Source organism: Polyodon spathula, chromosome 10 (genome assembly GCF_017654505.1).
Source record: "Polyodon spathula isolate WHYD16114869_AA chromosome 10, ASM1765450v1, whole genome shotgun sequence".
Lineage (NCBI taxonomy): Eukaryota > Metazoa > Chordata > Actinopteri > Acipenseriformes > Polyodontidae > Polyodon > Polyodon spathula.
The window spans coordinates 2,567,401-2,580,696 of record NC_054543.1 but is presented as its reverse complement, the minus strand read 5'-3'; the positions used below and the strand labels follow the sequence as shown (position 1 = coordinate 2,580,696).

Here is a 13,296-nt window from a genome sequence, read left to right as displayed (position 1 = left end):
AGGTGAAGTGAAATTATTCATGATAATTAATTGGGATTTTTCTAAATTATCGGTTCACATGCATTTATTGTAAACTACAGAAATGTGCATGAGTATCATGTTCTGCAAATGTGTGTACTGTTGTTTTTTTTCACTTTAATTGTGGAATGGGCTTCTCTTTTATAAATAAATCAGCAAAAGCCAATATAAAACAACCTTAAAAACATCTCAGGTTATATTGTATATGCTTTTTCACATCTCAGATTTATTACAGTGATTATTACCTGGTTTGTTTAGCAGCAGACACCAAGGGAGTAAAAGGATAATGATCAGGGCTTCCTTTACAGTCCAGGCTCCATCTACACCAACGTCACTCAGTATTGATCATGGGAATATTTGAGTGTTTCCACTGAGGTGGCTGTCTACTTTGGTCTCAAGTTAGTTACATGTCTCTGATGTGATTTATTTTCTAACTGCCAACACTGTGAATAGCAATTTACGAAATAAACACTGCATTTCAATAATACGACCCAGGGGTTTTGAGCTGACATTACTAGCTTCTTAAGCCACTTTTAAGTCTTGTTAACTTTGAAATATTTGGCTAAAGTCATGTTAATGGTCTCCCTCCCAGGCCAGCCAACATTTAAAAAAACAAGACGACAGAAATGAAATCAGCCTTGAGTCTAATGCATTTGAAGAAGACAGAAATGAAATCAGGCTTGAATCTAATGCATTTGGCATTCACAGGTTATGTGCTTTGTGGCCCTTGCTATAACAAAACAGCACAACTCAGAATACCTTGAAGTTTTTCCAAAAGGTCTGGAATTGAATAAACACCTTTAGCCTGCTGTGGTATTTGGTATACAGAAATAAAGGTTTTGCTGAAACAGTGCGATGACTCTAAACCTGGGGACTACACCTGCATGTGCAGGGAATAATCCATATACCGCCAATAATGAAAGCAATTTAAGGAACATGAGGATAATTATTTTACTAACATGTTCATACATGTTAAGAAATGTGAAAGAAGAAACCTGATGTGCATTTGATTGTGTTTATTATATATTGTCATTGATTCACAATTGATTTAAAAAAAAATAATAATAATAATAATAATAATAATAATAATAATATAATCACACATTGAAGAAATATACAGTATGGCTAAAATAAAACATTTCAAACTATTTAGTTTGTACACTAGTAATTTTGCTTCATGGCCACTGGTACCTAATGATAATGATTGTAAGTGCATGCAACTAAATCAGGAGCAGCTTTTAACGCAATGGCTCAAATCTTGCCTCACCCAGCAGGTATTGCTATTCAGGTTTGGTGCTTTCTGAAGGAAAGGAGTAAATAGAGAAGATGACATTATATACAGGGCTTAGAAGGATGTTCCTGTTGTGTTTTTGCAGGTGTCTGATTTTCCAGAAGAGCAGCTTTTAGTTGCTGTGCTTCCAGGCATCCCCACTGTCGCTGAGCTTTTTCTTTTACCACTTTACAACCTGACAGAGGAGAGGAAAAAGAACGAGGCTGACTTAGAGCAAGTAAGCAACAAGGCTCATCGAGAGCTTTCCATTTGGAGGTCCTGGGTGTTTTCATCTAGTGCTTTCCATTTGGAGGTCCTGGGTGTTTTCATCTAGTGCTTTCCATTTGGAGGTTCTGGGTGTTTTCATCTAGTGCTTCCCATTTGGAGGTTCTGGGTGTTTTCATCTAGTGCTTCCCATTTGGAGGTCCTGGGTGTTTTCATCTAGTGCTTTCCATTTGGAGGTCCTGGGTGTTTTCATCTAGTGCTTTCCATTTGGAGGTCCTGGGTGTTTTCATCTAGTGCTTTCCATTTGGAGGTCCTGGGTGTTTTCATCTAGTGCTTTCCATTTGGAGGTCCTGGGTGTTTTCATCTAGTGCTTTCCATTTGGAGGTCCTGGGTGTTTTCATCTAGTGCTTTCCATTTGGAGGTCCTGGGTGTTTTCATCTAGTGCTTTCCATTTGGAGGTCCTGGGTATTTTCTGTTGCCTTTAGTAGAGGAAGCCAATACATGTCCCTATTGTGAGGGACTCTGCAGCAGCAGTTATGATGCATAGTTTAACCTCTAGTCTCTGTAAGTCGCTTTGGATAAAAGTGTCTGCTAAATAATAATAACAATAATAATGTTATGCACATCTACAGCTATGGCCAAACGTTTTGCATCACCCTATGTAATTAGCAAATTTTGCTTTATAATGTCAAATTAAACCTGCTGAATAAATATTAATTTACATACTGCTTTGTAGTTTTCCATATACTTATTGAAAAACTGACACAAGTTGAAACATGTAACATTTCGAAATCTAACATAAAATATTGTTCTGCAGTATGTTAAGGTGGATTTGTTCAATTATTCAAATAAATGTTTCTTCCAAACAGATTTCAGGAATTCTGGTCAACGCCCTAAATCAAAATGTGGTGGAGTTTGAGCTGAAGCCTGGAGTTGGAGTGATTGTTTATATTACACAAATCACTTTAGGTGAGTCTTGAAATTACAAATACAAAGGGTGCATTTGAATGACCTAAACAGTGTTGAATAAGAGGGTTAAAAAAGATGAGCAGCAGTACAGAGCTAAAGATCATTAAAAAAAAGCCTATGGAATAAAAAGTAGGATAATGGCAACATATATCTTAGATAAGAATACAGCCAGTATGTAAATGTAAATTGGCTCATCGAGGCTCGTTCCCTGTTAGTTTAACGTTAGCCACAGGGCAGCATTTAATAGTTGTTGTTTTTTTGTTAAATAACCCCAGTGTTTTAGCTGCTGCAACCTGTAAATAACTCCACACATGTATTATTCTATGCATGACAATGAGTCTCGCCTTCTGTTCTGAATATGTTTCCATTGATGCCCTTTCTTTCTACACTGTGTGAAGTTTTAAATATTAATATGGATTAACCTGATCTGTAACATCTTGGATTCAACTTTATCCGTCATCTGTTTTCTACACTGAAGAGATTTCAGTAGTTACCTTGTTCTCATTGCTCATACTATTTAATATTGACTAAAATTAGTCTATTTCCCATACTATGTATGTAGAACCTGTATTAGTGGTGTCTAACAAGTGAATTATATACTTGGTAACACCTTATATTAAGTGTCTCCGATTACTGTGTATTTACATAATAATTACTAAGTAAAAGCATGTGTAATTACAATGTTATTATAATAACAATGTTGTTATGCATAGTTACAATGTACTTCATGTGTAAATATTTTTTGTACAATATATGCAAGTAAACATTTGTATCAGAAAAGGGTCAGGGTTAGAGTTATATCATACAAAAAGATTTACACGTTACTATGCATGCACGTTGAACAGTGATTAAAGTTGACTCCTCATTGGTCCAGCGAATGTCAATCAGCCAGCTCTGCTGCCCTGTGAGGTGGAAGGATCTCCCGCCCCCATGGTCAAATGGAGAAGAGATGGCAGGCTGAAGTCCCAGAAGAACACAAGCACATAGAGGCAATAGAAGCTTCAGTGTCGTGTCTATGAGACATAGGAACCTCTAGCTATCAACACCACAGTTTAATGATGATCTGAGGAGTGCACCGTTTCAGATAGGGATGTTCTGAGATTTTTTTTTTGTTGTGTTTTCTCCACTTAAGAATATCCCAACCAGAACATCACACAGCCGTTCATACTGCCATAGAGAATATCACAGAGCCATTCAGACTGCCCAACCAGAACATCACACACCCATTCACACTGCCCAACCAGAACATCACACAACCATTCACACTGCCTAACCAGAACAACACACAGCCATTCACACTGCCATTCACACTGCCCAACCAGAACATCACACAACCATTCACACTGCCCAACCAGAACATCACACAGCCATTCACACTGCCATTCACACTGCCATCGAGATCATCACACAACCATTCACACTGCCCAACCAGAACATCACACAGCCATTCACACTGCCATTCACACTGCCCAACCAGAACATCACACAACCATTCACACTGCCCAACCAGAGAACATCACACAGAACATTCACACTGCCATCGAGATCATCACACAACCATTCACACTGCCCAACCAGAACATCACACAGCCATTCACACTGCCATTCACACTGCCAGAGAACATCACACAGCCATTCACACTGCCATAGAGAACATCACACAGCCATTCACACAGCCATTCACACTGCCATCGAGATCATCACACAACCATTCACACTGCCCAACCAGAACATCACACAGCCATTCACACAGCCATTCACACTGCCATCGAGATCATCACACAACCATTCACACTGCCCAACCAGAACATCACACAGCCATTCACACTGCCATTCACACTGCCCAACCAGAACATCACACAACCATTCACACTGCCCAACCAGAACATCACACAGCCATTCACACTGCCATTCACACTGCCCAACCAGAACATCACACAACCATTCACACTGCCCAACCAGAACATCACACAACCATTCACACTGCCCAACCAGAACATCACATAGCCATTCACACTGCCTAACCAGAACATCACACAGCCATTTACACTGCCCAACCAGAACATCACACAGCCATTCACACTGCCTAACCAGAACATCACACAACCATTCACACTGCATAATCAGAACATCACACTGCCATTCACACTGCCCAACCAGAACATCACACAGCCATTCACACTGCCATCAAGATCATCACACAGCCATTCACACTGCCCAACCAGAACATCACACAGCCATTCAGACTGCCCAACCAGAACACCACACTGCTCAACCAGAACATCACGCAGCTATTCACACTGCCCAACCAGAACATCACACATCCATTCACACTGCCCAGCGAGAACATCACACAGCCATTCACACTGCCATAGAGAATATCACACAGCCATTCACACTGCCCAACCAGAACATCACACAACCATTCACACTGCCCATCGAGATCATCACACAGCCATTCACACTGCCCAACCAGAACATCACACAGCCATTCACACTGCCCATCGAGATCATCACACAAACATTCACACCGCCCAACCAGAACATCACACAGCCATTCACACTGCCATTCACACTTCCATCAAGATCATCACACAACCATTCACACTGCCCAACCAGAACATCACACAGCCATTCACACTGCCCAACCAGAACACCACACTGCTCAACCAGAACATCATGCAGCTATTCACACTGCCCAACCAGAACATCACACAGCCATTCACACTGCCCAGCGAGAACATCACACAACCATTCACACTGCCATAGAGAATATCACACAGCCATTCACACTGCCCAACCAGAACATCACACAGCCATTCACACTGCCATTCACACTGCCATCAAGAACATCACACAACCATTCACACTGCCCATCGAGAACATCACACAGCCATTCACACTGCCCAACCAGAACATCACACAGCCATTCACACTGCCATTCACACTGCCATCAAGATCATCACACAACCATTCACACTGCCCATCGAGATCATCACACAGCCATTCACACTGCCCAACCAGAACATCACACAGCCATTCACACTGCCCAACGAGATCATCACACAACCATTCACACTGCCCAACCAGAACATCACACAGCCATTCACACTGCCCAACCAGAACATCACACAGCCATGCACAATGACCCAGAGAACATCATACAGCCATTTGCACAGCACAACCAGAGGCTTGGTGGTCCAGTGGTTAAAGAAAGGGACTTGTTATGCTTATGTGTAAGCACACATATATTTACTCAGTAACTACTATGCAAATACGCAGGCATTTAATGTAAAGTGCACAACAAACACGTTTTTAGTATTTTTATGTACAGTTTTTGTCTTCATACAAACCATCTGGCAGTGAGATCATTATTGTTCAGTCAAACCCTAACACTTTGATGGCCTTATATAGCCTGCCTAGAGTACCTTTTAAACAATATAAAAAGCTTTTTGCACAGGAAACGTTCCGCATTCACGCAAGCTTTATTATATAACTATGGGCTTCATCCAGGTGGTTTAAAATGTAATAAAAAAATGGTAAGGGGCATTGCAGCTGGTTCATAACCATACTGCACACTGTGTGGATTATTAACAAGTCTGCCATTTGCCATTGCAATATGTGTGGCTGAGCTTGTGGATTGATCTGAATTCTGTGTTCTTCGAATCAAACGGAACATTAGGGTATCTAGGTTGCAAGCGCGTTAACTTACACCTGTACTTAATTAAAAATGGCAAATAAACTGGAAGATAATTATAGTTGTATGATTTTCTTGTACATTTTTAATTGTGACTGCAATGAAGCTGAATCTTAGGCTTGTCTTTGTCCTTTGTGTATTTCAAACAAATTAATTTATATTTTGAACCTGCGTAGTGGCAACTTATTTTGCTGAATTCAATCTCTGAAGAGGCCTTGTACTTAGAGTGTGTAAACATGCATTAAATGTTAAGGCTGGTACATGTGTCACTTGGATTGTTTTTCAATACTTTCTAAGTTCAGGCCTAATGCCAATGGCACTCAAGCACACCAATCAACAACGAATTGGCGCTGATTTCTTGAAGTTGGCAGGCTTGGCTCATAGAATAGACTGCAGCTTGTTTTTATTCTAAATAAATTGAATTAGCCTTTCTCCTAAGAAGTTTCGACAGGAGTCATGATGCCCCATGAACATGCATGAGTGTAGTTCAAGCACCTACGTCAACGGATCATTAGCGTTCATGAACAGTTCATGTGTAACAAGGCAGAGGCTGCTGTAAACAACAGCTCACTCCCTAAACCAGACTCTTAACCACTGCACAATCCAGGCTCATTTGTAGAAGCAGATGAGAATATGAGTCATGACACCAATGTAACAGGGTTGAAGCCGGGCATGAACCCAGCCACCACATACTCTTGAGTGTCTTAACCGCGGAACAAAACAGCCAGGTTCATCTCACAAGCAGGAGTCCAAATTCTGATGAACATTTACTAAAAAATATTAAATGTATTATGAATAAACTTTTTGGTGTTGTTAATATTTGAGTGAAGAACAGTCGAATGATTTGGGAAAAAAAACAATTTAATCAAAGCTGGAAGCAATTCATAGAAACACAAGTTGGGACTGAAGCAGGACTTTAAGGCACTTTCAGCTCTTTTTTTCAAAATAGATCTCTCTTGTGTTGCCGGAGTCTGTCAGAAAACACCTAAACCCACAAGCATTAGCACTGTAATAATACAGCCTCTTCTGAATAACTACATTTTTCATAAACAACTGAAATGAAGGAAAAGCTGCGGCTGGTGAATGACCTGACCCTTCTCTGCAGTGCATTTCAAACACAGCGGATCTTAAATTGCATTCATAGGACTGTTTTATTACAACTCTCAAGCCGTAAGAGGGCTTCCACTTCATTGATCCTCACATGTTTGTTTCTCAGTCTGTCCTTTACAGATTGGGCTAAGCTTAGTGCTACTGTAATAAATAACGCAATGCAGGTCGCCAGATGAAAAGCATGATATATTTAGCATATCTCTTCCAAATGAAACCTGTATACAGTCACTGGGTTTATACATTTTAGGAACATTTAGAATGAAATGCTTTTATTTATATATGCTAACAAGGTTCACAAGTTTGTCTTTGTGTTTATGCAATTAAAATATTATTTATCAATAATTTAATTAATCTCTCGCTCTGCGCTAAACAAAACTAAATGGAAAACATAAAAACAACACAGTAATTTAAGATACTGTAGCTTTTGTTTTATTACCTTAGAACTACATCCAGGCTCTGCCTTATTAAAATACATATGAGGAATTTTTAAAGTCCCTTGGCCACCTTGTACAACATTCTAAGACTACAACCATGGGTAGTAATTCCTTATACTTTTAGAAAGCCTGCATAATATGTCATTTCAGCCTCCAGGCAAAATTCGGGGGGTGTTGGAGGGGGCCCCTCTCTCACTATGATCTCCATTTCCTACCTCAATCTTGTCTCAATCCAGTCCTCTCGCATAGTCCGGATGAGGCCAGCGTGCGTAGTTCTGGGTAGCAAGGTTTCGCCTCACCTCCCGACCTCGGTCTTAAAACCTGACTCCTGAACTTACTCCCCGCCGATACGTGAGTCTTGGGTGCGCAGAACGGTAGCTTCTCTTTGGCTATCATATCTGTCAATCTATATTCACCTATATAGGCATGTTACTTCTGGACTTTGTCTTGCATTTGTTTTTTCTTCCTCCTCCTCCTCCTCCTCCTCCTCCTCTCCTCCTCCTCCTCCTCCTCCTCCTTCTCCTCTTCCTCTTCCTTCTATAATGCAAACAATGCACAGGGCTCCCTCTGTGGGGCAGTGAAGATCACTCCCCCTGCCTCGGGTTTGGCTATACCACCCATACACCTACACGGCTAAGGTTCTCTCGGGAAGCCAGAGAGGACCCCCGGCCACAACTGTACTTTTGCAGCTTATACGTTTTTGCCTGTACATAGGCCCTCTATCCTAATCTTTCTCCTCTAGCCAGCTATCTGTCATTTCTCTGGCCTCTAAACTGTCTCCTATTCACAGGTTCCTACAGGGGACATGTCCCAGCACCAGAAGGAGGCTTGACCTCGACCACGAGGTCACCACCTGGTGCCAGCCCTGTCTAAATCTTTTGTATTCCAGGTCTGTGACCTTTCTGTCCCTATGGGTAGCTGAGTCTCCCCAGGCCACTAGAATGTGATTATATGTTTTTTGGTTCCAACCATACCAGAAGCTCTTGCTCTCATGGGTATCTTGCTCCCAGACTTCCGAGAAAGCTCCTCACGGTAGTAATGAGAGTCATGCCTGTCCTGTTTGTTTACTAATTCTCAGCCCTTAAAGGCGCCATGTGAAGGCCGTTCATCTCCTGACACGGCAACATTAAAAAATGAAAATTCAGAAACTATCCCTTGACAGATAACATTCTTAAATTCAGCAATTGTATTTTCTTTTTTTTTTTTTTTTAATGTTTGTCCCCAAACAACCATGCAATATGGAGAAGACAAATGCGACTGGCTTCAACTGTGAGGAAAATGAAATACCCAAGCAGTGTTTTTTTATTTATTTTTTAGCTATAATTAAATATAATTAGTTTCTTTATAAACATCAATCCTATTTTCAGGTTTTTAATGGATTTTAATTTAATTCCGCAGGAACTTCTGGTCCAAAAAAGAACTGGAACAAAACTTATTTTGCTTTGTTGCTCAGTGACATTGCTTCCTGCACATGGTGCTTTTACTTCTTTACCCTTTTGAAAGCTTTTGAAAACTGGAAGCAGATTCAAATGAAATTACATCCACATCCACAATGGTGGAATTAGGTGGGAGAGCTCCACATGGCTTGGTTTAATCAAACACCTAAAACAAGCTTGCCTACCGTTGAACCCCATGTTAGAAAAGCAGTCCTTCTTTATAAAATGGACACTCCTTAAATTCCACAACATGCCCACTACTTTAGTGATAGGTTGTCCCAAGAGAATAATCAACTAGGGGATTGTTAAAGAAGCAATTTCACTGCATAGCAATCAGAAACAAATATCCATTGTGTCTTCTAAATTTCATATTGCCACATGCTGTGTGTATATAACAGTCCTTTCAATTACTGCTAGCAAGCATTCTTTAACTGTGCCTAGCAGCCCAATAACATTTTGATGTAATATATATATTACGATCTGTGGCAAAAAATGAAAATTGATTTAAAGTACACTAGGCAGGATAATAAATATAATTGGAATTCCACTGCTCTTAGGGAAAACAGTAAGCATTACATAACTGAACGCTGAGCAAGGTCAGTAATGATATGTTTAATTGCTCTGTTTCTCTTTCTGTTTCTTCAGCTCCCCTTGTCGACTCCAGTCCAAGACTCAGCAGTTCTGCCATGTTGATGTTGCTGTCAGTTGTATTTCTGGGTTTAGCAGTTTTTTTAATCTACAAGTTTAAAAGGTATGTGAAACATTTAAAATAATTAACAATGCAATGGTACATAGTAAGATGGCAGTTCGATTTAGGGGTTCTAGTGACTTGACTTTCCATAAGAGAAAAACTCAGTTATTTTAATCATATCTCAATAAAGATTGTGATCATTTTTTTAGCTTTAACCTTTTTTGGTACAAATGACATACAGTATGTGCCCCACCAAATAAAAATGATGCTAACTTTCTTATTTTTGCAATGAGGTGCACTTAACAGGGTTTAAAATGTACTGGCATGTTATATCTACTCATCCAAATTGTCAGTTTTCTCGTGATACCCGAGTCACTCCCAAATGTATTTTAAGAAAATGTTTGGACAACTTCTCAATTCTTTGTGTACCTTAAGGGGTTAAACCATTACAGGGCCCAGCTTTGAAAGAGAGAGGGCCAGTTGATCTGATTTTCATATCACTGCAGGGCCCAGCTTTGAAAGAGAGAGGGCCAGTTGATCTGATTTTCATACTGCTGTGTCTTCAAGTAATGGGTAGCCATTTTGAAACTTTCCTTTGAGCAGAAAAATCCCCTGGATAAATATATATGCGGAGGTCAACCATGAGAAAGAACAAGAGATGATTGGCTCTGTCAGCGAGACCACGCCCACAATTATACTAAGTGAGTTCACTAGTCGCGAGCAACAGCTGGAAAAGGAACTAGAGACCAGGGTCATAGGTAATGGTTTTATATATTTGATGGTTTTTTTTTTGTAGAACTTCTTGTTTACTAGAAGTGTTTCCGGACAGTAAACAATAAGTATGGTACTATTTATGTATTGTTATCATTAGCATTATCTTTATTAATACTAATATGCTTACATGCAGTACACACATACACCATACACATATACACTCTTAATATAATTCAAGTAAAAACACCAGTTTAGCATCACCCTATAGAATTAACTTATGTTGCTTCACAAAGTCGATTGTAACGTGCTGAATAATGTTACGTTATCACATTGAATTACATACTGCTTTGATGTTTTCCATAAAACTGACAAAAATTGAAAAATAAAACTTTCAAAATCGAACATGAAATACTTACTGTACTATTATTATGGCTTCTAGTAGACTTTTGCGGTACTGACTATTATACATGCTTCTATAGACTTTTAGCGGTAGACTATATATCTGTGTATATATATATATATCTATATATTGGAATATATATATATGTGTGTAGATCTATATATATGGTATAATATACTATATATTATATATATATATATATATATATATATATATATATATATATTATTTTTAATTTTTTTTTTTTTTTTTTATGTTTCAATCTTAAAATTCTAGGTGATGCAAAACTTTTGGCCATAGCTGTATATTCTTATTGCTTTTCCTTTAGAATAACAGTGATGTTTAAAGTAGGGTGTGTATTGTTATAGTTTTACCTTCGGGGAATTTAAAAGTGAAAGACACAGAAACTGGAAAGGAAAGCTTTGGTGAGGGAGCAGATCAATAGATTACACTGTGTAACAAATTTTTTTTTTTTTTTTGTTCCTGGGTATTAAGTGTTATTTCCTAATTGCTTATGCCTCAAAAGTATAGAACATGGCTATTATTCCCCACAAACTTTACTTTTGTGACCAGGACAGTGATATTTCAAAATATCACTATTTCCAATGGGAAAACGGGCAAATTTGTGTCTTTTAGTTCACATAAAATCAGAAAAAAACAACATATGAATCCAAATTAACATGTATTTATACTAAAGTAATACAAAAATGACTACAAAAGTTTTTCGAGATTTACGATTATACTGTAAATTAAAACAGTATAATTTTTGGATTCATATGTTGTTTTTTTCTGACTTTATATGAACTAAAAGACACAAATTTGCCCGTTTTCCCATTGGAAATAGTGATATTTTGAAATATCGCTGTCCTGGTCACAAAAGCAAAGTTTGTGGGAAATAATAGCCATTTTCTATACTTTTGAGGCATAAGGAATAAGGAAATAACACTTACTACCCAGGAACAAAAATTGTGTTGCATAGTGTTATCCTACTATTCAATTATTAGTCTGTCTGGTTATTATACGACTCTGTGGTCTGCAGAACAATCTATGCATCCTTGATTTCTCTATAGCATTTCAAGCTATAGACTGGACTATTGAAAATGATGATTAGTGTTGCTGACCTTTAAAAGCCATTTACTCAGATTGATTTTTAGTGCAGCCTAAGTTGTCATATTAGTGTAGAAAGACAGCTACAGGATACTAACAGTTTGGTGAATTTAAGAGTTGTTACATTGTTTGGGGTTCAACATGTGTAGATTGAACATATCTTACACCCCAATACTGATGCATTTATCTATACATGTGTGGACTGACATTTTGACTGGGGTTGCAAATTCTTTTTTCCTGAATACACAGTGACACCTACAGTGTTGTTAAGTCTAGTTTAACAAGCTTGCAAGTTGTCAGTGACTACAGTCAGTTCTTTATCATTGAACAAAACCAGGTTTGGAATGCAAAAATATAACAGATGAGGGTCAGGGGTTTAGTGTGTAGTTAAATTCCCTAATGTATTCTATTCGAATTATAGAGCTATTAAAATGAAAATGATAAAGATCTTTTTATTTTTTTTGTATTAATTAATGGAGGTTTCCAGTTCTTCTCAAATGAAGGAAGACTACAGTACCTCCCTAATTAACAGTGAGGATCTTGCAATTTGTGCAGTTGGACTCATCCCTTGCTTATTCCTGCTCTTTTTTGTTTGTTTTTTTGTTCTCCAGGAGGAACTGCAACAGTTGGAGAGAGCGGAAGCACAAGGGAAATTCCAAACTGCACCAGCGTTTAAAAAACCTACGATGCATCAACGTGTACAGAAGTTTTGAGATTTTTGGAGGGTTTTTTTTTTTGTAATTCTAAAACACACAGTCAATGTTAATAGTTTTTTAAGGACCTCATTTATAAAGCGTTGCATGGGAGTGACTTGTTGACAAGATGAATTGTTCTTAACCCAGTTAAGGAAGGTCGCTGAATTAACAAGTGTTCCAAAAAAACCTTTTTTGATATATATATATATATATATATATATATATATATATATATATATATATATATATATATATATATATATATATATATATATATATATATATATATTCTACTGAGCCTTTGAACTGTACAAATGTGACTCATAATGGCCAGGCATTGATGAATTGTGCAATTGCAGCCTCCCTGGTGTGCCTAGAACACAGCTCACTGTAGTTTATTTTAATGATCTAAAGACCAATGTAACTTTGACCTCTTTCTACTGCATTTCCACTTTCATTTGTATTGTCTTCAGTGGTGTTAATAACTGAATCATTATATTGGTAAAGGAGCTTCTGCTATGTATAATATC

General features: G+C 38.3%; 1 protein-coding gene across 3 annotated transcripts in view; it reads left to right on the top strand.

Annotated features, from left to right (window-relative positions):
* LOC121322289 (VPS10 domain-containing receptor SorCS3-like) overlaps positions 1 to 12,926 on the top strand; it is a 131,537-nt gene extending 118,611 nt beyond the window's left edge. Inside the window, exons 23-27 of one of the 3 annotated variants that reach the window (XM_041262059.1) lie at positions 1,395 to 1,526; positions 2,383 to 2,482; positions 9,805 to 9,910; positions 10,454 to 10,551; positions 12,683 to 12,926. In XM_041262059.1, the coding sequence (XP_041117993.1) occupies positions 1,395 to 1,526; positions 2,383 to 2,482; positions 9,805 to 9,910; positions 10,454 to 10,551; positions 12,683 to 12,747 (501 nt within the window). In that variant the 3' untranslated portion in view covers positions 12,748 to 12,926. Of the gene's footprint in view, positions 1 to 1,394; positions 1,527 to 2,382; positions 2,483 to 3,356; positions 3,842 to 9,804; positions 9,911 to 10,453; positions 10,609 to 12,682 lie in introns of those variants that run through there. The other 2 variants (XM_041262058.1, XM_041262061.1) reach the window with 2 other exon arrangements.
* Positions 12,927 to 13,296: the final 370 nt, after the last annotated feature.